Genomic DNA, 27,878 nt, shown 5'->3' with positions numbered 1-27,878 from the left:
GTCTTATTTTTCCTTCATCACTCTCGGCATGAAAATAATTTCCTCTCTAGACACCACTTCCTAAACTAATTTGGACAGCCTTCAACAGCCTGACTACCCAGCAGTGGGTCAGCCTGTCAATTCACCAGGAAGATCGTAATCAAGACACCCCCCCCTCTTCAGGCTTCCCCATACTCCACCCCCTTCTTTTCTATTCAGAAAAACATTTTTCTTAAACACTTAATTAGTCACTGTGTTTTTTAAAGGGAGGTGTGTCAAACATGAAAGATGTAGAAAATTAGTCAGAAGTCATTTATGCTATAATAAATGTTTTAAGTGTTTGTATGTAGTAGAGCAAGGGCGTGCTAAACGTCTTGGATATCACTGAGCTTCCTTCTTGATGTTTGTTATTGATTGATTTTTGTTGTCCTTCTCAATTATAATATTACTGAGAATTTCCGTACAAACATAGCTTTACTTTTTTGTGCGGCAATGTCTTTACATTGATGTGTTACTGAGTGCTTTGTGTACATTTGTGCGCAGCCGCAATCACCGGTACACAGTTTGTACGTGTCCATTTTATGAACAGTTTGAAAACCATTGATGTACGTTAGCAGTTAATCTCAATGCTGCTTATGTATCAAATAACAATCGCTGCGACAATAATTAATCAAAGGTGTTCAAAAGTTTGTCGAAAAACAAGATCTGCAAAGAGTTACTTGAAGTTATTCATGTTGTTTATTTGGTGTCTTTTCAACAAAACGTGCACCCATGATTATGTAGCTGTGCAGATGACCATGGTGACGTCATTCAAATGACGTGATACGAAACATCACACTGGTTGTAAACAAGAAATCTATCCGTCAGACCCTTCGAAAGTTCATCAATAAACCTCTCACAAACTGCTCCTCCCACTCTAAGTACTGAAAACTAAATGTACCGGGTACACATCGTTCACATGCTGTTTTTCCTGGCATGGTGAAAAAAAAATGGCAAAAACATCCCCAAAGGTTATGGGTCACTGCCTGTTTGCTGTCGTTTGCTGTCACTAGTTTCCCTCCTCGTGCTACGTCACTGGGTCTGTTGATTTCCAGAGTCTAACCTTGGCCAATGAAAGAGCGGAATGATTTCCTATACCCTCTCTCGCTCTGGGATGCTATTATAATGAGATAGCCTTGAGGTCACAACAGGAAGTTGTGATTCGACTCCGATATATTAAGACACTTCTTGTCAGGGCTCTATACTTAAGCTGGGACAGAGAGCTACATAGGCAGTGCTGAAGATTGTTGTTGAGTGTGAAACATTGCCTGTTACTTGATGCACAGGGAGTGTATAGTGTGATCGTAAAGTGGTACTACTCCGGATCGGTAGTTGTTAAAGATAACTCTGTCATTGCTTGAGAATGGGATTCAAAAACAAGCTGAAAAAGGTGTGTTTTTATGTCAAACTTTAGCTCACAATGTTAATGTTTATGACATTTTTCTTTGAGTTGTTAAGATTAGCTTTTGATTGATTTACTAAACTAATACATTGCTCGCGAATGGGATTCCAAAACCAAGCTGAAAAAGGTGTGTTTTGCTGTAAAACTAAACTGGCAGTGTTGATGTTCATGAAATGTTCTTTGAAGTGTTGAGTTATAAGGATTTGTTTTTGATTGATCTGCGAAACCAGTTGAGTGTTGTACATGTACATTTCAACATGGAATATACAGGTAGTACAACCATGATGGCTGAGGCATGGGTAATTTGTCTGTGTCTCTAATGTTACACTTACAGGTCATATTTCGTCGTTGAATTCAGTTCCCTCACATGGAGAGTAAAGTTTATTTGTTTACTGATCATGTTTTTCCTCGTTTTGCTATTTTGCAGGCCTTGGTCTACCAAGATGGTAATCTCAACTCCGGGACGTTAGAAGCGTTCGTTCAACACATGGTGCCTACAGTAGACTACTATCCTGATGTGAGTTGATCTTAGACAATTATCAGTAATGACCAAGTTTTAAAATGAGATGTAGGCCTACAGGTTGTGAATATGGGAATGAAACGGTGGGCGTGAGGTCTTCAAAAGACTTGGTTACCATTCTTATATTCCCATTCAAATGTACCTTTTCCGTTAATTAAAAACTTCCAAAAATCTTTTAAAGTTTGGAACAAATCTGACAGTTTGGCCTTAGCTCACCTTTTGACTCTGCATTGTGTTGAATGCTAAGTAGCTCCTCGCGCAAGTTTTGAATGTGCGCTTAAGTTTTAAATTGTGTGCGTAAGTTTCTAACTTGCGTGAGCCAAGTATGGTACATTCAAATTTGGCCCTTAATTAAAATGTGCATGCTCTGCCAATCATCTGATAGGGCTCTCCTTGAATGTAATCGGGTCAGTTTTAAACTGACTGGCCGAGTTTACTCTATATTGCACATTTAAAACATGACCATTTGACCTCCTCTTGGTCAATGGATAATCTGTCGCAGAAATTTATGATGGTTTATTTTGGGAGTGTCGTGGCCGTGACACTTGTGTCCTTAAGCAAGACACATAACCATTGCTTCGTCCTTCGGATGGGACGTAAAGCTGTTGGTCTCATGTGTTGTGTAAACGCATGTAAAAGAACCCAGTGCACTTATCAAAAAGAGAAGGTGTTCCTGGCTGGATTGGCAGCATATTGCGCCACAGCACCTTGTAAACCATTACATGGTGCTTAAGGATTAGGTCTTATATCTCAAAATTTGCCCCACTCCTTGCAGTAATAATACCTGGCGCTTTGTATCCTTTGGCAAAAGGCGCGTTATAAATACGGTTATTATTATTATTATTATTTATTGACACTCATGTCAAATGTATAGGCCTAGGCTGTATAAATCAATTCTTACCGACAAATTTAGTGTGGGTGTCCAACGGATCTTGAGTTGAGTAGGGAGAAAAAACAGGAACTTATTAAATCTCTATTTATAAGATTGATATCTTGTGTGTAGCTCAAACTATTGACAATAGTTTCCTGTTGATCAAGGTTTTTATGAATGAAATTACAGATTGCCAGGAACAGGGTATAATTAGCATTTAATTTTTTGTTTTTCTATTCCTAGTAACACGTAGTTACTAACGTGTCTGGGTGTTAAACCACCGCAAGTACGGGGGATTTTTGTCGGTAGAAAGGATATTGTGGTTCCGTTGAAACCCCAAATAGGGTCTGACTATCATTGTCTTTTGTTTCATTGCAGCCGGAAACTGGTTTTATGGTCAAACAATTTTGGTTTTATTCGCCAATATTCTTTCATGTTATTGTCTTCTTCTGACGTTCCTCTCTTGGTGTAGGCTTGGTTAGGATTAGGAACACAAAGCCAAGCCAAAAAAAGAAGAAGACAATAACATAAAAAATAAAACCACAAAATTGTTTGACCATAAAACTTGTTTTTAATACCCTCTGGTCTCGGGTCTTGAAAAGATGTTTAGTATTTCAAGACTCTTGCAGTACATTACTAGAACACACATTTTTTGTATGAAGCTAGTGTCTGGCCAGCGAGAGTTGAGGCTGCTGCCAAATTTTTCCTAAAATACACCAAAGCACCCCCTACTTGCTGAAAATATGTTTCATACAGTAAGTTCACCTTAACATGAGCGGAAAACTTTGAAAAGTACAAAGATATGTGTAGCATTTCATATTAAAACAAAACATCAATCATATGATGTTGGCTCTTATTGCATGACAGAGCATCTAGGACCCAAAAGCTTCCGGGGCCCTTAAGTGGGCCCTCGGATCCCACGTCTCAATAGCATACATATAGGATTAAAACAATTGAACGGTTCTAAGAACCAAAGGTGTCTAACGCCTTAAAGAAAGACATCACCTTTATCTGGATAGGTTCAATCAGTCCCTATCACCATCCCTTCCTCCTCGAAGATTGAATTAAACTTCTTGGCCAAATTGTTCACAGCTGGCTTCAAGATTTGTTTGTCAACTTTGAAAGGAGAGTTCTAACCAAATTGGATTAATACAAGAAGTCCACGGTCTGTATCCTAAATACAAAGGGTGTGTCTCAGCGGAGGCCTCCAGGGTCACTCAGTGAGTCAACACAACTCTCCCTAAATTACTCAATAATAGAGTGTAGTGTTATGCGCAGCGCTCCATAGTAATAATAATATATCAGATGCCTAATCGGTGCGTATGTTGATCAAATATAGTTGTGTAAAATAAGCTGTTTTCAAACAGGGAAGTAGCTAGAACCCAAGCTTACATGTATTTGATCAAATTCAACCGGTTTGAGTGATTTCGGTCATAATGTTAATGTAGGTTTCCACTCCTTTAAGCAATAATCGGTGAAATTGTATTTTAAAGTTTAATGGCTTTTTTTTTAGCCTAACATTTTGCTGAAAATTTAGTGTTTTACTTGGGATTGTTTAACCTAACTTGGTTCAGTTGATGAACGTGCATGTGGGATAATTTTGGATGACATACAAACACTGACTTCATCTCTACTCCAGCATCATTTATTGGTACATAAAGAGAGAAAAGTAGGCTGTAAGAGCATGGTAAGAGCACCGTTGTCAGATTCAAAATCTTGGCCCAATTTTATAGGGCTGCCATAGCACAAAAAAGTAGCTAAATTGGGCCCTGGTGTTTCTGATCAGCAGTGTGGGTTTTGAGTCGTGGTTGGTGGTCCTGACACTTGTGTGTGCTGTCCTTGAACAAGATACTTTACCCTAATTGCTTTATCCTTCCTATTGGACAATTAAGTGTACCTCCCATCATGGAGCTATAAAAAAGCTCCACGCTCCTATTCATTGGGATTGTTATATAGCCAAGAACACTTAGGCCTATTGTTAAAGACAGTGGACACTATTGGTAATTGTCAAAGACCAGTCTTCTCGTTTGGTGTATCTCAACATATGCATGAAGTAACAAACCTGTGAAATTTTGAGCTCAATTGGTCTTCGAAGTTGCGAACTAATAATGAAAGAAAAAACAGATGGTTGATATCGAGACCTCAAATTCTCAATCTGAGGTCTCGAATTCAAATTCGTGGAAAATTACTTCTCTCTCGAAAACTATGTTACTTCAGAGGGAGCCGTTTCTCACAATGTTTTTACCTGAAATATCTAATAAGTTCTTCCTAATCATGTAAAAACAGGCTTTCCAATTTGACACATGTATAGTTTCATACACAGTCATAAAATACACAGCTGTTGCTGAGTTTAGTCTTAAAAAAAAAAAAAACACAAACAACGGAAGAAAGTTGAAGTTACTGGGGGTGTTGCCAGAAGTACATGTGTACATTATGTATCAATGGGGGATTGTGATTATTTGTTTAGACAAGTGAGAGATGATGCATCAAGACAAGGGTTTAGGATCCGAGGGAGGGATGTGGATTGTGTAAAATCTAACTGACAGGTGAAGGAGTATCCTTTCCTTGTATGACCATAGAGTGAGGGTATGACGCATCCCCCAGAGACAAGCTCCTCCCTGAATTCATCCAGTTTGGTCATGACATCGGTTTATGTAGGAAATAGTTTTGAAACAATTAAACCAGGGCTTAATTTCATACAGTTGCTTAAGCAGAATAGCTAAGCACAATAAAATCTTGCTTACCAGAATATGGTTACCAGCCAAAATACCATCCCAAAGCACAGTTTGGGACTGGTATCCTGTTGATTTCTACTATGCAAGAAATGTCTAAGCAACATTTCGTTCATGACGCATCGTCCAATCCAGACAACCACAGACTCCTCCCTGCATGCGCTCATCCAGTTAATCATGGAATCAGTTTCTTTTTTTAGGAAATGGTTGGTAACAAATAAACCAGGGCCCAATTTTATTGAGTTGCTTTATCCTTCCAAAAAGGAGCTAAGCACAATAAAATCATGCTTACCAGAATGAGGTTACCACCTAAAATACCAATTGACAAGTACAGTTTGTGACTGGTGTCCTGCTGATTTGTGCTAAGCAAAAAAATGTCTAAGCGATAAAAAAAAAAAAAAAATGGCCAGGCCTGGAACAGTATTGGCCACTGCTGCGTCTCTGGTCTTGGCCTGGGTGCGTCTTCAAAAGTTTTTCCCACAGCTATTCCAATGGAAGTGCCCTTTGCAAAATGCAAGTGGCCTTGCCCTCACAAAGATGAAAGTCCAGACCAGTGCAGTTAGAGGGCCTTTTCCCAGAGTCTTGAACTTGTTATACAGTTTATATACCACTAGAGCGCATTGATACAGTTTATTGTGAAATGCGCTATATAAGAACTTGTTATTATTATTATTATTAGAGAACACAATGCAATTATGAAAAATGGTTTGATAAACAATGAAGTGTTTACATTACAGGGTAAGAAGTGTTCTGTAACCACAGAACAAGGACTCGTATATGTTCTTGGTCTTAGGTTGTACTTAGCCTTGTCTCCCAGTGGTACATGTGTAGCTTGTAATAGTATACTACTCGGTTTACTTCCTCCGCCACACACTGTTGTCCCTTCAGGAAATCTTGATCTTTGGTGTCTAATGCTTCTTAAAGGCAGTGGACACTATTGGTAATTACTCAAAACAATTATTAGCATAAAACCTTTCTTATGGACGAGTAATGGGGAGAGGTTGATGGTATAAAACATTGTGAGAAACGGCTCCCTCTGAAGTGCCACAGTTTTCCAGAAAGAAGTAATTTTCCACGAATTTGATTTTGAGACCTCAGATTTAGAACTTGAGGGGTGTTTTTTTCTTTCATTATTATCTCACGAGTTCGATGACCGACTGAGCTCAAATTTTCACAGGTTTGTTATTTTATGCATATATTGAGATACACCAACTGTGAAGGCTAGTCTTTGACAATTACCAATAGTGTCCACTGCCTTTAAGTCTGATTTCAAATGTTGATGCCCTTGGGGGAATTCAACAAATTGTGATTAAATAGCCTGAATGAAAAGTCTGTTAAAGCCTACACCATGCATAAGGTCAGCCCCTGTACACCACAACATCCTACTTTTTTTCCCAATGACAAAATGGCATGCCTGTATTTAGAAAAAATCCTTTAAGCATAGTTTCTGTGACCAGTGAGTACTGAGAAGACAGGTCACCTTTTCCGCTAAACCTGTACTTAACACACGATCCACCTGCCGATCCGTCATACAGCGGGCTTGAATAACCATCATGTGGTAGACTCCACCACCGCAGCAGCTCTCTTTGTGGTTTGATACTTGGGTCAACCCCATGTATTTATTTTAGGGTTCCTTTTGGGCTTTTAGTAGACTAACCAGAAGCCACTGTGTGACTCTGTACCTTGAACATGAACCTGAAAATTGCCTGGTGACGTCTTTGTGGTTTTCTGGAAGTGTTTGTTTACGTTTCCTTCTTAATGGTTGAGAGTCTCTCTGGAATTAAAGTGCCTGCTGTGTTTTTTAGTTTATATTACTCAGAATTTAGTGACGTCTTCATCGACACTGTCTGGCCGCAAGTGGAGTAAAAATAACTGCCGTATTCATTGAAGTATTAAATTAGAAAATCGTTTCAGTCTTACCGTAATCCTTGCTTTTCGGGTTTTGGGAGAACAAACGCCTTTTGGCAACTTTTTTTGCTCTCCTGGGCTTCCCACTGTTGTTTAATGTAGGTTTTTTAATTTTTTATATATTTTCAATGTACTTGTGAATTCTTTGCCTGGATAAATATTATTATTATGATCTTCTTCCTTCCACAGAGGACATACCTTTTTGCTTTCCTCCTCAACTCCCGCCTCTTCATCAAACCTCACCAGCTTCTCCACGATGTCTGTCAGGTCTGCATCAGACAACAGAAACTGGGAAGTCCTGAGATGGATAGAGAGTCGTCCAAGAAGTTCAGCCTCCACCTCTTTCAGTTGCTCATGTGAGTACTTGTATTCTTGATTCGTAGGCCCTTTTCCAAACCACGGCTTCAGCTTTGGATTCAGCTTCAGGCTCCGTCTTCGGCTTAGCCCTGAGCGCGTGCGCAAAACACGCTCAATATTGTCATAACAATCGCGGGCCCAAGCTAGCCTGGGCCGAACCTGGAGCCAAAGCCGTAATTTCGAAAAAGCCCTTAGTATGTATGGAGGGTTGTCCCCATGCACAAGCTAATGATAAGAGCCGACAAGCGCAGATTGTAAAAAAAATTATTTATATATATATTGTTAAAATGTTAAGCAATATTTTCCGCGGGGCAGTTTTATGAAATTGGGCCCTGATAATGTTCGACATAGGAGAAAGTTTAAGCTAATGCAACCGTCTCTGTTTCTACATTTTCACAGTGAATGGACAGAAACGTTCCCGTATGACTTCAGAGATGAACGCATGATGAGACATCTTCGAGACATCACCCAGAAATGTGTAGCGGTGGATCAGAGCTTGCGGAAAAATGTGGGTCAAATCATGCAAGCACTGATTAGAAAGGTGAGTAGTTTGCTAGTAAAACAGGGCGTGAGTTAAAGGCTCTGGACACAATTGGTAATTACTCAAAATAATTGTGTTAGCATAATAACTTACTTGGTACAAGCAATAGAGAGCTGTTGATAGTATAAAACATTGTGAGAAACGGCTCCCTCTGAAGTAACATAGTTTTTGAGAAAGAATTTGAAGTATCAGGTATGTGTTCTAAATTTTTTTTTGCTATATTTTTTTGTCAGCTTGCTACATTGGAGAAGTACGAAGACGTGTTATCCAGAGTGAATGCAGCTGCAACAGAGAGGATGCATTCGTTAAGAACGAACCCAGCGGCGTTTCAAACCAACATCATCGATGTATGCCCAAGTGCCTATGTATTAGCTCAGCAGCTTACACACATTGAACTGGAGCGCTTAGCCAATATTGGACCGGAGGAGTTTGTGCAATCCTTCTTGAAGGAAGAAAAAAATGACACAACGGTGAGTACATAATCAATTTTAAGGTGGTCGGGTTAGCGTAATGGTATCTTTCCTTGTCTTCCACCTCTAGGACCTCGGTTGAATCACGCCGGGGGACACTTTGTGGATTGTTTTTTTTTTTTTTTCCCAAGTTGGTTGCGTGGGTTTCCCCTAGAATTGTCATCACAATTTTCCTGTCTATGCTTCAAATAGTTCCTGTAATGATTTTGATGGTTTTTAATAATTTGTGTGAAGTGCCTTACATGTAATAACTTAATATCACTTGTGCTGTGAGTGAGGACAGTTTTTTTAATCAACCATTCTATCTTTCTAACCCCCCAGCTGAGGCTGCTAGACCTAAAGAGGACCAAAAATCTGGAAGCGTACGTCGAGTGGTTTAATCGGCTGAGTTACCTCGTAGCCACCGAGGTCTGCATGCACATCAAGAAGAAACATCGAGCAAAACTCATCGAGTACTTCATCGACGTTGCCAGGGAATGTTATAACATAGGAAACTTTAATTCACTGATGGCCATTATGTGTGAGTAGTCAGACGAATTGACAGAATTTTTCTGATGTGAAAAAGAACAATTGGTTTACTCATTTCCTAAAAAACTATAGCATTTTAAGCAAAACTATTTCAAGGAAGGTTTCCCACAATGACCATCTTTATACCGTTAAAGGCACGTCCAAATCTGCGAACTTTTATATTTTCAATCTTTCCAATGTCGTAAAACGCTTTAATGTCCCAGCTTCAGGAAGGAACAATTATTTTAAAGTGTCTTGCTGAAGGACACAAGTGTCAGGACTGGGATTCAAACCCACACTCTGCTGATCAGAAACACCAGCTTGAGTCTGGTGCTCTAAACCACTTAAGAGTTAATTATGAAAAATGTCAACCTTGTTTCGTTACAGCTGGTCTGAATCTGAGTCCAGTCACAAGACTGAAGAAGACGTGGGGCAAAGTCAACATGGACAAGTTTGAAATTCTAGAGGTGAGTTTTTCGGTCTACTTTGCATGGTGAAACATTTTGTGAAATTTTTTCTAGCCCCTTCCGAGACCATGGCTCCGAGACCATGGCTTGTAAGTTATTGTATTGTATTATTGTAGGCGCCTTGGGCTCTCTATCGGTGACTAGTGCACGTTATAAGTTTTGCTATTGATATTATTTTTTAAAGAAATATTATTTATATTATCACTGCTTTCCTTTGTTCTTTCAGCATCAAATGGATCCATCGGGTAACTTCAACACTTACCGACAGTCGTTGAGGGCAGCAATGCAGAGAGCTTTGGGTGCTCAAGATGGCGCTTGCGATAAGATTGTCATCCCATTCTTCAGTCTCTTCGTCAAAGATCTCTACTTCTTGAACGAAGGATGTAGGAATAAACTTGCCAATGGCTACATCAACTTTCAGGTATGTACAAATCCTTTGGGATGTTTAGGATGCGTACTGCCTCTAACCAGTGGGCTCACTTGATGGTCTAGTCGTTAGACACTGCTCTAGCAATGCAAAGGTCATGAGTTCTGTTCCCACCCTAGTGATTTACCTGTGGAATCTGTTTGCTCTAATACACTAATGTACAACTACAATAATGTGAGATCAGCCTAGTTACTGGATTAATGGGTGCCCCAATTCGGCCAGCGTAAATGACGTGCGCTCACTTGACGTTACACGATCATTCTTACATCATGTAGTGTTTCAGCTCTTTTTTAAAGGGTCCACTGACAGGCCTGAAGTAAGAACCAAACTTAACTGAAAAGTAATCTTTTACACTGTATTAATGCTGCTGTCGTCTCTCGTTACTATTTTATGTACTAATTTATGTCTTACATGTGTTTCCTGTTAAACAGAAATTTTGGCAAACAGCAAAGCAGGTGACTGAATTCATGACGTGGAAACAGGTGGAATGCCCTTATCCACGAGACAGACAAGCCCTTAATTACCTACTCACGGCACCTGTATTCTCAGAAAATTGTGAGTCTTAATTCTGCCTTAATTAACGGATGATGTCATTGTGTGCCAATCATTCAAACAAAATGTTGTTCTTTCCTGGGATGTGTTTTGAGGACACACCCAGAAACATGTTTGAGCTTTGGTCATTGGTTGAGATTTTTTAGCGTGTTCGGTTGAACTGCTCTGATGTGGCTGTTCTGACCAAACTGTAATCGACTTGTTACCTCGTTTAGGCTTGGTTTCAAATTGGGAAACTCTAAATACTAATATAAAAAAAATCAATAGAATTCCTTTAAATAAATTATATACCCTGAACAACACAATATTTAACAATTGAATTATGTTGATGAAATTTCACTGTTCAAACACTTCTAAATAAAATGAAGGTTGTTTATCTTAAGTACTCAAAGCGAATGCAGAAGTTAATTGGTTATATTTATTTTCTATACAGCACTTTACTTAGCATCATACGAGAGCGAGGGACCGGAGACGAACTATGAGAGAGACCAGTACAAAACACTTAAGTAAGTTGATAACTTTTGGATAATGTCCTTATATTATTGCCAGTTTCCATATCGTTTTCACATTTAAAGGGACGGTCAGGTTGACTCTTTGTGTTTTCCCTATAGAGTTATATATAAGAACTAGAAGGCTCACTGGCCTGTATATGCGCCCCAGCATGCGCGCAGGCGACCATTTTCTAAGTTGACAAAACAGTCATCTCACAGCGTGTGTTTGTGCGGCCATTTTGTAAGTTGAACAAACAGCATCACGTGAGCGTTCAAATAAAAAAAAAACCTAAAACGTGTATTTCATATTCAATGCGCGTACAGAATGGCGCACTTGTCGTCTTAAAATCCCGATGCGTTTGTGCAAGCAGCATCACCAGTGCGCCCTCTAGTTCTTATATATAACTCTATGGTTTTCCCCTGCCTTTCACCTCAGTGACCCCTGTTCAACACCCAGACTGGAGCCTTGCGTGTGGATTGGGTTTTTCAGTGCCTACCGGACTGCATGGGTTTCCCTATGGGGGTTTCCCTCCAACATCTAAAACTAGATTTCTTCATCGTCTTCTCAACAAAAAGTGGATGTGATTTTTCCTTTAAGATGCTTTGCCGACTTTATGAAATTCAGATTCAGATATTGGTAATTACTCTAAAATTTTAAAGATGCATATTTATTTATATACTCTATTTTTTTTTATTGTAACAGGTTACAGTGCAGCGCTGCCAATAAGTAAAGTCATCCCAGGACAAGATGCTGTGCTGATTGGTTTATGCATAACAAGTTGATGGAGTTAGCTCTTTACCTTAACGATGACATCAACTGCCTCGTGTCCAGCCAAGAGAAGCGGAGTTATGTGAATGTAACCAACGATCAAACTGAAATAAGTAGTTTCATCAATATCAAATCAATCGTTCACCAGCCAGAACACCATACAGTTATTACTGTTGCTGTGACTGGTACCTCGGTCATTTTTTGGATTAGCCAAGAAAATTTTGCCCAGCAGAATTTTCTACTTGACAGCTTTATAAATTTGGCACTGGTTGAGATGGTGAAGAAGATGTGAAGGAGATTCAGTGATGACTTGAAGAAGACTGTGTTCGAAGTAAACTGGCAAATCTCAATCAATGCATCTCAACCAATGTGCGTAACATTTCATGTTTGATCCCCCCCATACCAACCACCTGAAGTAGTCAATATACCAGCTTGTAAATAATAATAATAACGTGAATCGTGATATTTTTTATCTGCTATTAATAATGACAAAAATTGAAAAAATTATCTTTCTGTACAAAAGAGGCTTAAATGTATTCAGAGTGTAGATCAGATCTTTATTTTGATTGAAAATATTGACTTTCTTTTTTTATAAAATGTTAATTGTCTGAAAGTATTTTTCTTGTTTGAAGTATGTATTCTTTCAACTATCTCAATATTTGGACTTTCAAGGTGTTGTGTACGTCTTGTTATTGATGAAATAACACTCTAGGTAGGTCTGTAGTTTTCATGACTATTTGAAAGCAAAGAACAATATATACAATTCTGTTTCATAACTGAACTTCTGCATGTTGGAAAGAGCGGGAACCATACGACTTAAAATCAGACGGGATTTATGTAAATCGCAGATTTCCAGCTGTTTTATACTCCTGAACTAAACTTTGAAGATAAACAGGGGTAATTAATGTATGTACTCTTTATAAGCAGAACCTCTTTATAACATTCTTTATAACGAGGGTTGACTTTGCTGAGAAATACAAAGTTTTTGAAAGAAGGTGACCATCGAGTAAATATTGTACTTCTCATAGGTTTCTTGTATTAGAAAGAAAGAACTATAAATCATGCCTGTAAAAAATTGTGTTAATATTTTACCATGGCTATGCTGGCTGCCACCTATCATACCGAATATTTTGGGTCAACTTTAAAAAATAGTAATATATTTAAGAAACCATCGGATACTGAAATTAATATAATATTGTCTGAATCCCTTTGAGCTGAATGGACTACAGCGTACAAGAATTGGATGCATGTTCGGAGTGCATTGTTGCAGAATACAATCACAACGAAATCTGGACTGTTCCATTTATTGAGGTGAAGCCGAGTGAAATGGAAAAAGCTAGATTTGCCGTAAGCACACAATTCCCTGCTTCCGTAAGCGCCGATCCTGTGCTTACAGTAAGCAGAGCCATGAAATTGGGCCCTGACCTGGGCCTGGGCCCAATTTCATGGCTCTGCTTACCTCCGAATTCTGCGCTTACGATCACGAATGCCAGCTTACGAACAAGCACCGAATTTCTGCACTAGCCTTGTAAGCATAAAATGCCTAGTAATGTGGAGTACACATGCGCAGAAGCCAAAATTTGCCGCTAACCTGCGAAATACGCTTGCAGTAAGCACCGTATTCCCTGCTTCCGTAAGCGCCGATTCTGTGCTTACAGTAAGCAGAGCCATGAAATTTGGGCACAGATTATGGTATCAGTTAATTCTAACCATTGATGAGCAAATCAAGATTGTGTGACAAGCTTTCTGTACAAGCTGTAGTCTGCATTGCGTTGTGTTTGCCGTTAAGTAGTCTTAATGATGTTAAATGGGTTTTCTGGAAGGCATGTTTGTTAATAAGGATACAGAATTATTTATCTGGTATTCTTGTCAGTTTTCGAAGTGAGGCACTGGGGATGACAATTTAAACACTTGACTGTAAATGGGTTTTCGGAAAGGCACGTTTGTTAATAAGAATACAGAATTATTTATCTGGTATTCTCGTCTGTTTTTGAAGTAAGGCACTGGAAATGACAATTTAAACACTTGATTTTTTGTTTGAATAACCATTTAGTTGATCAATCTAGTTTTGTTAGTGATTGTAACTGAACATCTGCAACCTCTTTCCCAGGGGTACTCAAAACACCATTTGTTTTCTCAGCACACGCTGCTCGATCATAAGCCCTTGAATAGTTTATTATTCAAATGTGCCAGAATAGGTCACTTACTTTTCTGTAGGCGATCCACTTTTTGCAAAAGAGGCATCAAGGTCAAAGAGCAACTGGTCCACTCTCATTCTTCTTTGATCTTGTGACCTGTTTAAATGTAGGGTAACCATGTAAAGACACAATTAATTTGTTGCTTAATCTCGTTAAAATTCTTGCATTTTGACATGTGTTTCTTAGATTAATACTGCACATCAACAGCAAAGATTTTCCAGGGACTAATTCACCTTGCGCGCTCCTTTTCAAAACAAGACTTTCCTTAATCTAAATGTGGAGTGACGAGATACCCAGTTTGTTGTGTGTTTGATAATTTCATTGGCCTTTATTTAAAATACTCTTTGGTTAATTATTTGAGTGTAAATTATTGTACATAAAAAGATTGCTTTTGTAAAAAAAATTATGTCATGACAAAATGCCAATAGAGAGAACAATGAAGCTTGTGATCTTGCCTTAGTTGAACAAAATGTTTTTATTTTTAATTGGATAGTACAATTTTGAGAACATGTTTTGTTGAACTTCATTTAAAGACAATTTTATTTGTACCTAAAAACTCAAATACTGTGTAGTTTGTTACTTTGGGGAGTTTTTTTTTCCTCATGTGTTACAGTAAATTTCACTTCTGCATAAAAGTATTGACACACGCATCAAAATTACAATCATGCTGAAAGCATATCGGTCATGTTCCCTGTACCCAATAACAGTAATTAATTATAATATCCATTCAGACAAAATGGAACCAGACTATTTTGTTTCTTCCAGCCTGGATTTGGTTGCTATAGTTTGGAATGGAGAAAAATCAAGATGGCCCTGTGACTTTACAATAGTTTTCCCAATTGTGGACATGTAGCTCTTATATTGGTCAATATCCAACACACAAAGGCTTAGCATCAATAACAATTACACACTGTAAAATAATGAAGGCGTGCGATCTCCTTTTTTCGAATTTTCTTAAAAGGAGAAATCAATGTCCACATTGTGTCCAAACTTGCAGATTTGTCGTCTTGGTGATGCAGAGAGTCGGTCTGTCAACCTCCTGTATTGTAAGTTTCAGTTGTAGAATAGGGGGAACCCACACCTGCAGGAAATTTTCAGGAACTTTCTCATTTTGCAAATCTCTCATCCCAGATTCTGAAATCACTGCATGGATGACATGTAGATATATATCATGTTATTGTTGACATGTTTTCTAATAATTGAAGTTGTTCTCTCTCATATCATTGGATGTCAAGATTATTGTAAAATTATGTACAGTTTTAAAAATACATCTGTGCAACAGATGGCAATAAATTAAATGCTACAAGACTCAACGTGTCTGATGTTAATGTTTTTGTCTTAGAAGTTAGATTACACCCACAGAAACAAAAGGCATCCCCCTGGACAAAGATATTGACAAAATAGGGTCACCGCCAACATAGAGCTACATAGCTCGGTTGGTAGAGTGCCGGTATGTTAATTTGGACGTCGTTGAACCCCAAAGTATACCATTTCTTTAAGTACTATACAAGAATAAGAAAACATGTATTTCATAAGTACAGAATGGTTCAACACAGTTAAGAAGAAAAAAACAATTATTTTCTTGTTCAACTATTTATTTATTCACTCATGTTTAACTTCTCCCAATTACACCCCCATGTCCAAACAAACACAAAATAATAATTAATATATTATATAGACAGGACAGAATTATAAAACACCTTTAGGTTTGAAACCTGTTAAATACATGATAAAATGTCTTCTTGTTTATCATAAGATTTGAAAATTCAAGCAGATCGATGTAGTCATTTGGGGACATGGGAATAAAAAGGTCCAATAGTTCTTTGCCTTGTGGTTATCTGGGAAGACATTGATGAGTTATCCTTCCTCACTCTAACAAAATCCACTATCATGTGGAAACTTAAAACCAAAAACAGTTTACAAATACGACCAGCCTTCACAATTTAACCATTTAACCATAATTTTTACCAACTACAAGCAAGACCAAATGTCTACTCATTAAGATGTGGGGTTATTACAATGGGGAAACTAACTTACTAACTTCTATGACACAGAAATAACCATGATCATAAACGTGAAACATTTAATCGCTGCATCACTGCTGCTTTGGTAGCGCTGTATTCTCGGTACTTTCCCAGAGTCCAAAGCAAAACCATGCAATTTTGAGGCATGTTTGTGTGGATCTATATTCTACTTTTAAAACATCTTTCCAACCATGTGCATTTAATAACAAATGGTTTTCAAACACTTTTCATTGACCAACTTGCCTGATTGAAGGCAACGTGTCCCTTTAAAAACAAACCTCTTAAAGGGGTTGTGTTGTCATGATTGAAGCAAGCCTGTGGCTGTATGTGGCAATACCGTTTGCTCAATAGAATGGGTTTGTCCTTAATTTTACATGTGACTAGCCAGCAAGACCAGTTAATTTGAATGTTTTTCAACACTAAATCAGCCGAACCATTTGGAGTGAATTTTAACAGGTCAGCAGCCAATTTTACGACATGCTAGGATTAATCCTGTCTCAAGTTAGGACTAGTATATCCTCCCAAACTTAGGATGCGTCCTACGTATTTGGATGTGGAACTTAACTTGTCCTAGGTCTTAAGATTAATCCTAAGTTAGGAAGAGTTTGGTGAAATCGATTGCAGGTCTTCCGGTATTGAAGTAGCATTTGGCCAGTGGACTCCTGTTAGGGGAATACTCAGAGTAGCTCCTGGGATTGTAAACGTGAACTGATTTTTCCCAATAGCTATAAAATAATATCCACAATACTTTTCAAATAACTTTCACTCGGACGATAATAAACACATTTTTTGTCTACACAGCAAAAAACTTATTGCTCTGATTATTCCATTGACGCTTTTTGCATAGCGTGTGAGAGCTCTAGGAAGACCCTTTGCTTTTTTTTGAGAGACACAACGGCCCAACGTTGTCTCCGGTAACTTTGTTGTGGGAGTTGTGTGTGCCGTCGCAGAACGGGAACTGCAAGGAAACAAATTAAGTAGACGGTTTAAAACTGAAACCAATTATAAACTCATGAACCAAACATTGATTTTCTTTTACAATCTACAAATCATCTGAACAACTTAACAAATGCTACACAGAGTGTGACCCCATTTGACCTTAGAAGTCACTGGTTAATGGCATCAGGAAGAGGGGTGTCCAGGCCTTGAAATAAATCCACAGCACCCACAGCAATTGCCATGGTGCCCTGTGCCTTTGCTATGGTGCCCTTTGCAAAGTTCAATAACATTACAAACTTTACATTTTCCTCGTAGAGTGCCCCTTCAAGAGCAAAGTTTGAGGCCTAGTGTTTCTCTTTTTCAAAGTAAATACCATAATTTTAATAATTTTTAATAATAAAGGTTCTCTACCTTCTTTGATCTCCAACAACGGCAGAAAGCGACACTGTCTGCAAGATCCTCCATGTCGTAGGAGTGGACAACCTTCTCTTGGTCCTTCATCACACTTCTATTGACGATAGTGTCACCACAACTTTCACACTGTGACTTAATCTTGGACACCACAAAGTAGGCCACAACGCCCACAGCTCCGGCTGCCGGAAGAATATACAGCCAATCTTTGCCTGTAGTAGAAACAAGAAATTTGAAATGGTAATAATTGATGAAAATCCACAAAAAGAAGGGCTGGAATCATTATTGTTTTGGCTGAGCGGTTAAGAGCCCTGAATTCATACTCTGGTGTTTCTGATCAGCAGAGTGTGGGTTCGAATCCCCAGCCAGGACACTTGTGTCCTTAAGCAAGACACTTAACCATTGCTTCGTCCTTCGTTCCAGCCCCCCCCCCCCCAAAAAAAAACAAAAAAAACTTCCTCCCAAATAAATTCCCTTGCCCTACCCCTTGGAAGGGGTTATCACATGACCCAACTTGAAATAAAACTATGATAAATATTTCAGATTGTGTCCAAAACAAACAAAACAATTTGTCATTCTGTCCGACGACAACATTGACTAACAATTTGCATTAAAAAAACTACATAATTTTAGGTCGAATCATTTCACCTATGCACGGCTTCTCAAATAAAGCATACTTACATCCGATGGTCATGATGAAGCAGTATTAATTTTTATTCAAAATGTATCAAAAACAGGAATTCGGAACCTTCTCGAGTCCGCGAAATCCTGCAGAATACAGTCCAAAGTCTTGTGATGAAACTAACGAAATGGCGACCGACCGGAATTGACCTGTAAAAACATCTTGAACCTTGTGAGGGCGCTCTTTAGTTTTGTAGGCTGTTAAAAATGGCCTGTTCCGAACATGTTGCAGAGGGACTGTGTTGAAATATCATATTTTGAAATGATGTAGATTTACCAAGGACCTAATAAATATTGCAAGAAAGTCACGTTAAAAAATAACGAAAATTTGTGATGTCTTTGCGCAAATGTTTTAAAAGCTGGCCAACTGAACTTCAAGTGTTTCCCCCCTAATTAAATGGAATAGCCCACGATTTGCAGGTTTATGCAGTCTGTGTACCGTTTTGTGAATTGTACTACGCTGACAATTAGCGGACAATAATTTTTGGCTAGCTATAGAATGCTACCGTATCCATCCAGCGCATTCTAGCTCAAAATGAGTTATGTCACCACGGAGGTAGAAATGCCACCCACTACATAATGATTCACATACCTGCCAGCGTCAAAAATCCCCAAAATGTATCCGGAAGAGGCAAGCTCCGCAGGTATTCCGGTAGTGAAACTTTGAAGAAAGTTGCAATTGTCTCCATTGCTGATTCGATTCCCGCTATATGCAAATAATTAGGTGTGCTAAGCTGTTAATAACGGTAGCTGTAATAAAGGGGCAGCAGACGAGCAGTAAAAACACGCAGTTATATTTGTCTGTCAACTTTGTACCTCGTCAATCATGTTTACACCGCTGCTAATCAGTTATGCATGAGTTGTGTTTTGGTGCCGATGAGGGGAGGATCGACTGGGTGGTGTGGATGGGGTTGGGGGGGGGGGTTCGATATGGCTTGCTTGGCCCAATTAATTGGTATGATTTGGTACTTAAAATTATGATTTATTTGTCAAAATTTATGAGTAAAAAGTTATGACCTCTTCCTTTTCTTTTCCCTTTTCGCAGTGGCAGCTCCCCCCCCCCTCACCCCCACAACAAATCTTGTTAAGTTGGATTGGGCGCCGGTGCCAGATGCAATTGTGTCCGCCATGCAATACTGTCCGCTTTGAATGCATGCACATGCCCTGAACCTCGTATGTGCAGCATGAATATTCACTTTTTTATGATTGCAGCGAATACCCAACGGCCGAACATTTCCCATGTCATTCGACATGCACTTAGCTTGTAAAAAAAAACTGGCGAACGTGTTCCGTCGACCAAGAGCGCTTAATTTACTGTAAGGACGGTTTTGCACGGGGCAGACACAACTGCTTATGCAAATGTGTCCGGGCGGACACAATTGCATTATGCAGCAGCGTCAGGGCGGACACGATTGCATATGCAAAACCGTCGGGCGGACATGATTGCATATGCAATGCAATCATGTCCGCCGGATAGTATTGCATTGAGGACATAATTGCATGCGACACCTGTCTCCAGTCCAGCTAAATGCAGCCGGCCGAACAACAATGAACGTTCAAAACTTAAAGGAACACGTTGCCTTGGATCGGACGAGTTGGTCAAAACAAAAGCGTTTGTAACCGTTTTTTATAGAATGCATATGGTTGGAAAGATGTTTTAAAAGTAGAATACAATGATCCACACAAGTTTGCCTCGAAATTGCGTGGTTTTCCTTCTACTGTGCGAACTAACATGGTCGGCCATTTATGGGAGTCAAAATTTTGACCCCCATAAATGGCCGACGTGTTAGTCGACGAGGTAAAAGGAAAACCACGCAATTTCGAGGCATGTTTGTGTGGATCATTGTATTCTACTTTCACAACATCTTTCTACCCATATGCATTTTATAAAAAACGGTTACAAACGCTTTTCAAAGACCAACTCGACCGATCCAAGGCAACGTGTTCCTTTAATTTTAAAATTTAAAATCAAAAAGTTTAAAAGTCGCCTAAAAATAGTCGCCTAAATCTCCTAAAACCTGCTAATGAATTGTTTTTTTTCGCAATTTTTACATTCTCTGTCGAAAATTTCGAAAAAAGGAGTACAGCGCCCTACACCACTGGAGCTGGCTGGACACAATCAAAAACAAACAAAAACTCAAGAGGAAGTTTTAGATCCAACTACTCGTTCGAAAAACAATAATATTTACGGCTGGTACCCAGACTCAAAGTAACGATTCAAAAGCGGCTTCATTGCGGGTTTTGAAACAGTTCTTTTCGTGGTACCAGGTTGTAATTATTTCTAACTAGCTAGCGCATAGACGTAAATAATTATGACATTTTTATAAGGAATAAACGTCCGATTTTCCCTTTACTCTCAGTTCAATTTCAATGGGAGGAAGCTTCTTATGTGAAAGAACGCTACTATCTGTGTAAATTACTGTTTCAAACATCTGTAAGAAATATGGCGGCTACACGAATTAAAAAGGTAAGATAGTGCAGAAGAAAATCTCGGGAAAGACGAAAACGAAAGACGTCAATATTTTTAATTAAGAACTTTCTCTGGAGTGTCTGTATTGAATCTTCAGAAACTATACTGCATGAAAACGCCTTGGAAAGCTTTTTAAAGCCATTATACATTTTCGGAACAGACAAAAAAATAAAAGTTCACAGATTTACAAATACCTTACAATTACAGGGTTTACAGAAGGTAATTATGGTGAAAGACTTCTCTTTTAGATATTATTCCATATTTACTTTTTGAGAAAACATTAAAACAATTATCAATTCTCGATATCGAGAATTACGGATTTATTAAAACACATTTCATGACACGGCGAAACATGCGGAAACAAGGGTGGGTTTTCCCGTTGTTTTCTCCCAACTCCGATGACCGATTGAGCCTAAATTTTCACAGGTTTGTTATTTTATATATTATAAGTTGTGATACACGAAATGTGGGACTTTGGACAATAGTGTTTACCGAAAGGGTCCAATGGCTTTAAACATACTGTTTAGACAGGCAGCAGGCAGCCAGTTCGGGCGACATAAAAGATGACTATGTCATGTCAGTCCATGGGGATGGTTTCTTCCTCCATATCATGATGGTCAGTAAATCATGGACCAAGTCGTTATTGATAAAACATCAAGACCATCCACGACCTCTGTCATGACTCTGTTAGTGTAACTCAACTTACTGATGTTTAATAAAACTTGTGTAAAGATGATGTTGCAGTCATTTTCTTAAGTTAAGGTTTATCGCGAATAGCAAAATATCAAGAGAGGGCGCCATTGAACCCACACAAAGATATATAGCATCACAACATACAACATGGTCGACGAACATATCAAAATAGGGATAACTTTCCGTATGGCGCCACCACTTTATCACTCATTTTTACAAAAAGGGATATCTCATTGAGGTAAATTAGATACAATATTATTTCTTATCGAATGAAAAAGTGGTGGCGCCATACGGAAACTTTTCCCAAAATAGCCCCTCTGCTGCCTACCCACAGCGCACTGCGGTTCTGAATCACGATAAACTTTACAATGTCTTATTTTAGCAAGAGAAACTAAACTTCATTTCTTGTCTTCTCCCATCCCACTTCAATTTTTGGCTTGTGTACAGTTCGCTGTAGTTCGCTTTTCTGAAAGTGAGAGTCCTTCGCTTCACAACCAGAACTAATACTGAAATGACATGATGATGAGTCAGATGGATTTCCAGGCATAGTGTTAGCCAGAGGGGTGTCTGGGTGTCTTTTGGACACCCTGTTTTTAATTTGGACACCCTGTTTCATCTGTCATTTACATGTAAACTTATTGTAAGTGAACAATTTGGACACCCAGTTTTAAAATTTCCAGCAAATTTGGACACCCTTTTACCAAATTCTGGCTAAAACCTTGTTTCCAGGCCTGACATGCAGGGTTTGCCTTTTGACGCTGTTGGGATTGTTTGTACTATTCATGATGTCATTCCAATACTATTGTTTGTTTGGTTTGTAGGAATTAAAAGATCTAGGACGAGACCCACTGGCAATGTGCTCAGCAGGGCCAGTAGATGATAACTGTGAGTATTAATTAAATAATATAATTAGAATCGATGTTTGAATGATCTTCCCATTAAGGGAACTCGGCAAACTCCCACAAGGGGATATAAACACCAAGCTGGCAATTCCAATACCTCTCATACAAACATTGGTTAAACGTCTATGATTATAAATTACACAAATCAAGAAATTGTGATTCAGTAACTAGACAGCAATATTCTAGTCATTGTGAAAATCAGCGTTTAGAAAAATAGCGAACCCCCCCCCCCACCCCACCCAACATAGGGGTACAGCGCAGGAATGTTAACCCGGAGGTCGCTAGATCATAGAATCCTTTTTCTTTTTTCACACCCCAAAAATTGTTTTCCATTGGACATGTGCACTCTTTAAATTTAGAACACCTCTATGTTTTAATGTTCAAACCCTTTCTGTGGTTTTGGAGTAGCCTGTGATTTTTTTTGATTTTTTAAATGCTGTGTCTTTTCTTTTCAGTATTCCATTGGCATGCGTCTATCACAGGGCCAGTAAGTTCATTTTGTTTAACATTATTTTTGTGTTTTGCTTCTTATGATAATAATTATTTGGCTTCCTAAATGAATTGATTTGAAGATGATTAAGTCAACTGAGCAGTTCTAAAAACCTAAGGTGTACTTGTCTTTGCCTTAAAGACACTGGACGCTATTGTTAATTGTCAAAGACCAGTCTTCTCACTTGGTGTATCTCAACATATGCACAAAATAACAAACCTGTGAAAATTTGATCTCAATTGGTCATTGAAGTTGCGAGATAATAGTGAAAGAGAAAACACCCTTGTCACAAGAAGTTGTGTTGTGTGCTTTCAGTTGCTTGATTTTGAGACCTCAAAATCTAATTCTGAGGTCTCAACATCAAATTTGTGGAACCTTCTTTCTTGAAAACTACGCTGCTTCAGAGGGAGCAATTTCTCATAATTTTTTATACTATCAACCTCTCCCCATTGCTCGTTACCAAGTAAGGATTTATGCTTATAATTATTTTGAGTAATTACCAATAGTGTCCACTGACTTTTAAATCAAAGGAGCAGTTCTAAAAAATCTAAGATGTACTTGTCTTTGCCTTAAAGAAAACTACCCTTGGAGTTGCCTTTCCCATAGGTCTTATTGAACTTGATTTTCCGTGTTTTCCTCTCGCAGGTCGACAGTGTTTATTCCAGTGGAGTCTTTTTCCTTGAGATCAATTTTCCTTCAGATTATCCTTTCAAACCGCCAAGGGTGAGACATTTTTCAGGTTTTTTATTTGTTTGGTTGGTGTCGACTTAATTCTTTCAAAAACCAAAGATGTTTACAGTTTTATACTTTATCGTATATTTTAGGCCAGATGCTTGATTTCGAAACCTCAAATTCTAATTCTGAAGTATCCAAATCAAATTCGTGGAAAATTACTTCTTTCTCAATAACTACGTTACTTCAGAGGGAACCGTTTCTCATACTTTTTTATACTATCAACCTCTCCCAATTACTCGTTACCGAGTAAGGTTTAATGCTGATAAATTATTTTGAGTAATTACCAATAGCCTTAAACACCTAGCTTCTTGACCTGTCTGACCATTTTATGCTCTTTATCTCTTTTTGGTTAGGTCCAGTTTAGGACGAAAATCTACCACCCTAACATTAACACAAACGGAAGCATCTGCCTTGACATACTAAGGTCACAGTGGTCCCCAGCGCTAACAGTCTCTAAAGGTAACTTAGCACTAGTACTAGTGTCAATAGACCATACCCATTTGTTGCTATGAAAGTCGCCATCTTGTAGGGCAAACCGTATGCGCGTCTAAATGCATACCTCAATTAAGCACGCAGCCCGCATTGATCCTAGTTTGATTTCTACGGCACATGCATGCGCACACACACGCACACGCTCACAGACGCCATGTTGTAGTTGTATATTTTTAATATGGTTTGTAGACAATGTCACCATTTTGCAGGCCTTGCAATAACCCACAGCGCCCACAGCAACCGCCGTGGTGCCCTTTGCTTTTGCTTTGGTGCACTGTGCCAGAGGAAAACTGCTGTGGCCCTTCATGAGCGGAGTTCAAAGCCTGCTGTTGTCAAAAACAAATGTCAGTGTACATCCCAGGCATTTTCTGGCAGGCAAGATAGCCTACTACAGTAGTTTTGTATCACAACTAGTAATTCCCAACTTAACGCTTGATTTTCTACTGTGTTAAGCACAGTTCATACTTATGCCAGTGAGAATGCATAGAAAATCTGCTACCAACAATTTCTTCAAGTTGAAAAGTGGTCAACTCTAGCAAAATAATCGCTGCAAATTATAGAATTGTACCTTCAAATTCACTAGGAGTTAGCATACACGTGAAATAACAACTGGGCTTCAGGTTGAGGAAGGCCGTTTGTAAACTGGTTTAAGACAACACTGTGGTTTTGTTCTCCTTCCCGTTTCCTACAGTACTACTATCCATTTCATCATTACTCACCGATCCCAATCCCGACGACCCCTTGGTGCCCGAGATAGCCAGGGTCTACAAGACGGACAGGGACAGATACGACAAGATGGCCCGGGAATGGACGAGGTTATACGCCCGCTCATGATGACCAGTCAGGTGAACTCCACTGCCAGGGTGGTCATTTATTTACACAATTCACTTTATAGTGACTGTAGTAGGTCATGTAAGGGCATTCCCACCAAATATCAAAAAAGGGTTGTTTACCTACCCTCTGATTACACCTGGGGGCCGAAGGAAGGATTGATCGGTATAAACGCCCACCAGCCTCTCCCCCAGTTTGATAATCGTTGTGCATGTTCAGTTATTATGTATTCACATTTGTAACACTCTTTTTGTTGTCGTTGTGTTTTTCTCAATTTTGGTCAGCATTGTTTCTTATGGAGACTTACATGAAAATAGGCGAGAGCCATGAAGTACATGTAAAATGCCCATTTTGTGTCTCGGCACATTTTCATGGGAGAATGGGTGATTTAACGCCTATATAAGGTAAATCACACATAAAGATTGCTGTTTGCTGTTAGAGTACTAATTTAATATTTTGGAAGCATATATGACTGACTTATCAGATCCTTATTCTTACCAACGTCTCTCAAAGACAGTGGACACTATTGGTTATTGTCAAAAACCAGTGTTCTCACTTGGTGGATCTCAACATATGCAAAGTTGTTTGCTGGTCAAGCATTTGCTTACACTTTATAAAACCCCCAAAAGATGTCTCGCAATTTATTTGTTGAAATGCCATGCAAAGGTACAAGGAAACAAATGTATGTCGTCCAGAAAAGCTGTCTCGCAATTTTGTTTGAACTTCCATGCAAGGAAACAAACCAATAGTTGTCACTACTTACTGTACTTGTCAAATTTGACTTTTTATTCTTGTAGGGTGTTTATTGTTTCAAAAGTTTAACTTTATTTACTATTTTTAGTTGATACTTGTTGACGTCTGGATATACTCTGAATAATTCAAACTGAAAAGTGCTAGTCAGAATACATCGCTGCAATGTACTCATCTTATTTTTTTCCATTTCTTTCTGTAAGGTAAACCAACCACGTGACAAAATTAAAAACATCCCATGTAAACAACACAGTGTCTTGCCTTCCAAAAAAATGTGCCGGAATGCTCAGACACACTGACCTTGTCAACATAAAAATCATGTCAACAAAAACTTGTTCCAGTAATATTAATACTTTGAGTAAAACAAAGGACTTTGGGTGAATTTACACTTCTACATATTCCATTTAGCACGAGAGTAGATATACAGCTAAGTGTACGTCTATTCCCCCGAGGGACTTCAGTACAAAAAGTATAATTGTCAATTAAAAAGTGTAAATATGGTTTTGATTTCCCATTTTCCCCTCGAGGATTCGAACCCATGACTCCTGCACTCTAGAATATACGAGGCATGATTTCATACAGCTAAGCCTGGCAATTTGCGTAGCCCAGAGAGTGATTGCTTAGCAGACTTAGGTTACACAAATTCATAACTAATAATACATTAGACCGGGAGTGACAATTTTAGATCTGAATTCAGACTCCTAAGGCCAAATAAAAAAGAATATCAGTTTATCGTCCCCTCCCTCATCCTTTTTTGAACTATTTTTTATTTTACTCTTTGTTTTGTTTTGTTTTTTAAGACAATTGTTTGTGTTTTTCTCACAGTTAACTTACAAATCCTGTGGCCAGTTTTAATTAAAATGCTAGGGGTCATATAAATAAAAAATAAAAAATAAAAAAGGCACTCATCCTCTTTTTGAGGAAAAACTCGGACGATCAACTGGTACATTTTTTACTTGGCCTAAAGTCTGCCTGATAAACAGAACTGTATTTCACTCAAAAATGTAAAATAAATCATGCTCTTTGATCTATTTATTTCTGTTTTCAAAAGCTCCTCTTAATCTGTAGCTCAAGGGAGTTGCCAAACGAAGGAAGTGCCAGTTTCAGACTAATTTATCAACAGTGACTCTCACCCCCAGATAAAAGACACCATACAGCACAATGGGTTTAATATTGTAAACAAAGTTTGCTAAGTGTTGGTTGTGCCATTAGATATCTGCCCCTGCTTAAAGTAAATGTTATTTAATATATTTATGAGAGAAAGTATATACGTTTAGTTTGTTTAGAATGTTCTAGCTGTTTAAAACATTAAGCTCAGTAAAACTTCTTGTATTAACTTTTGCATTATTATTATTATTATTTCTTAAATAACAGTTCAACTATTTTGTTTGGAAGTTTGTGAAGATTAGTTGTGAATATGACAACCCCTCTAGTCTTGCCCGGCGACGCTCATAACGTATTCATTGATATCATAACATGAATAACTGGAGAAGAGATATTCTTATCACACAAACATACTGTGGATCGAACCCAGGGCCCCAATTTCATAGAGCTGCTGAAGCACAAAAAGTAGCTAAGCGCAACAAATTGTGCTTACCAGAATGAGGTCTCAAGCCACACTAACAAGTCAACTGTATAATTTTTAACTGGTATCCTGCTCATTTCTGCTCAGCAGAAAACTATTAAGCAATTTATCTGTGCGTAAGCAGCTCTGTAACATTTTGCCCTGTTATTGGTCTAGATTTTTAGACTTACCTAGTCCTTCCCAGTCATAGTCAACTAATAATTTCTCACTCCATATTAATATAAACAATGACTTTGATGAGATGGAAAACTTCAACTTTGCTGATTTCAATTTGTAATCTACTATAATATTTGATAACTCATTCATTTGAACTGATTGTGTATAACATGTACTATTAAATTACTGCGAAACTTTGATGTACGGAACATGGTTTGGTTGGATTGTATTAATTTAATGAGATGATTATAGAAAAGGCAAACAAAAAGCTCCTGTCACCCCTTACGTTGGAAAGTTGCTATAGGGTATCAATTTTTGTTATTATAATATATGTACCGCTATGCAATGTGGAAAGATCTCTTCATGATTAGTGGTGGTTCTGAAAAGAACTGGTGGTGTAACAACTGAATGACTTGATCAGTGTGCTCTGGTTGTCTTTTTTCCTTCTCCCCAAGACAATTGTGCCATGTTACCGCAAGTTCCCCCCCC

At 38.5% G+C, this 27,878-nt stretch overlaps 3 protein-coding genes across 8 annotated transcripts in view; 2 read left to right on the top strand and 1 right to left on the bottom strand.

The window, feature by feature from the left end:
* LOC139953301 (ras-GEF domain-containing family member 1B-like) overlaps positions 1–16,156 on the top strand; it is an 88,312-nt gene extending 72,156 nt beyond the window's left edge. For all 5 annotated transcript variants that reach the window (XM_071952785.1, XM_071952784.1, XM_071952788.1 and 2 more), the window contains 10 exons: positions 1,848–1,937; positions 7,641–7,807; positions 8,208–8,349; positions 8,583–8,819; positions 9,141–9,339; positions 9,714–9,793; positions 10,020–10,214; positions 10,652–10,775; positions 11,206–11,278; positions 11,967–16,156. In XM_071952785.1, the coding sequence (XP_071808886.1) occupies positions 1,848–1,937; positions 7,641–7,807; positions 8,208–8,349; positions 8,583–8,819; positions 9,141–9,339; positions 9,714–9,793; positions 10,020–10,214; positions 10,652–10,775; positions 11,206–11,278; positions 11,967–11,994 (1,335 nt within the window). In that variant the 3' untranslated portion in view covers positions 11,995–16,156. The remainder of the gene's footprint in view (positions 1–1,847; positions 1,938–7,640; positions 7,808–8,207; positions 8,350–8,582; positions 8,820–9,140; positions 9,340–9,713; positions 9,794–10,019; positions 10,215–10,651; positions 10,776–11,205; positions 11,279–11,966) is intronic.
* Positions 15,805–19,059, bottom strand: LOC139953302 (CDGSH iron-sulfur domain-containing protein 2-like). Of its 2 annotated transcripts, none has more exons than XM_071952790.1 (3): positions 18,878–19,059; positions 17,605–17,816; positions 15,805–17,212 (listed from the first exon to the last, which is right to left on the bottom strand). In XM_071952790.1, the coding sequence occupies exons 1-3, from the start codon at positions 18,972–18,974 to the stop codon at positions 17,114–17,116; spliced, it is 408 nt and encodes a 135-aa protein (XP_071808891.1). In that variant the 5' UTR covers positions 18,975–19,059; the 3' UTR covers positions 15,805–17,113. The 2 variants fall into 2 exon arrangements, with proteins under 2 accessions (XP_071808891.1, XP_071808892.1); XM_071952791.1 differs by lacking the exon at positions 18,878–19,059 and adding an exon at positions 18,286–18,430.
* Positions 19,060–20,576: 1,517 nt separating this feature from the next.
* On the top strand, positions 20,577–27,598 carry LOC139953300 (ubiquitin-conjugating enzyme E2-17 kDa-like). The gene is made up of 6 exons (XM_071952783.1): positions 20,577–20,752; positions 22,270–22,333; positions 22,806–22,837; positions 23,486–23,563; positions 23,929–24,034; positions 24,759–27,598. The coding sequence occupies exons 1-6, from the start codon at positions 20,729–20,731 to the stop codon at positions 24,899–24,901; spliced, it is 447 nt and encodes a 148-aa protein (XP_071808884.1). The 5' UTR covers positions 20,577–20,728; the 3' UTR covers positions 24,902–27,598.
* The last annotated feature ends 280 nt before the right edge of the window (positions 27,599–27,878 follow it).

This window comes from Asterias amurensis, chromosome 21 (genome assembly GCF_032118995.1).
Source record: "Asterias amurensis chromosome 21, ASM3211899v1".
NCBI classification, from domain to species: Eukaryota; Metazoa; Echinodermata; class Asteroidea; order Forcipulatida; family Asteriidae; genus Asterias; species Asterias amurensis.
The sequence above is the reverse complement of the archived record's forward strand: the minus strand, read 5'-3'. Positions and strand labels throughout refer to the sequence as shown.

Coding starts and splice junctions, on each gene's coding strand:
- LOC139953302 (XM_071952790.1), bottom strand. CDS start 18,974: ATGGAGACAATTGCAACTTTCTTCAAAGTTTCACTACCGGAATACCTG. Junction 17,817..18,877: donor GGGATTTTTGACGCTGGCAG/GTATGTGAATCA, acceptor TTTCTACTACAG/GCAAAGATTGGCTGTATATT. Junction 17,213..17,604: donor GTTGTTGGAGATCAAAGAAG/GTAGAGAACCTT, acceptor GTTTCCTTGCAG/TTCCCGTTCTGCGACGGCAC.
- LOC139953300 (XM_071952783.1), top strand. CDS start 20,729: ATGGCGGCTACACGAATTAAAAAG. Junction 22,334..22,805: donor AGGGCCAGTAGATGATAACT/GTGAGTATTAAT, acceptor TTTTCTTTTCAG/TATTCCATTGGCATGCGTCT. Junction 23,564..23,928: donor ATCCTTTCAAACCGCCAAGG/GTGAGACATTTT, acceptor CTTTTTGGTTAG/GTCCAGTTTAGGACGAAAAT.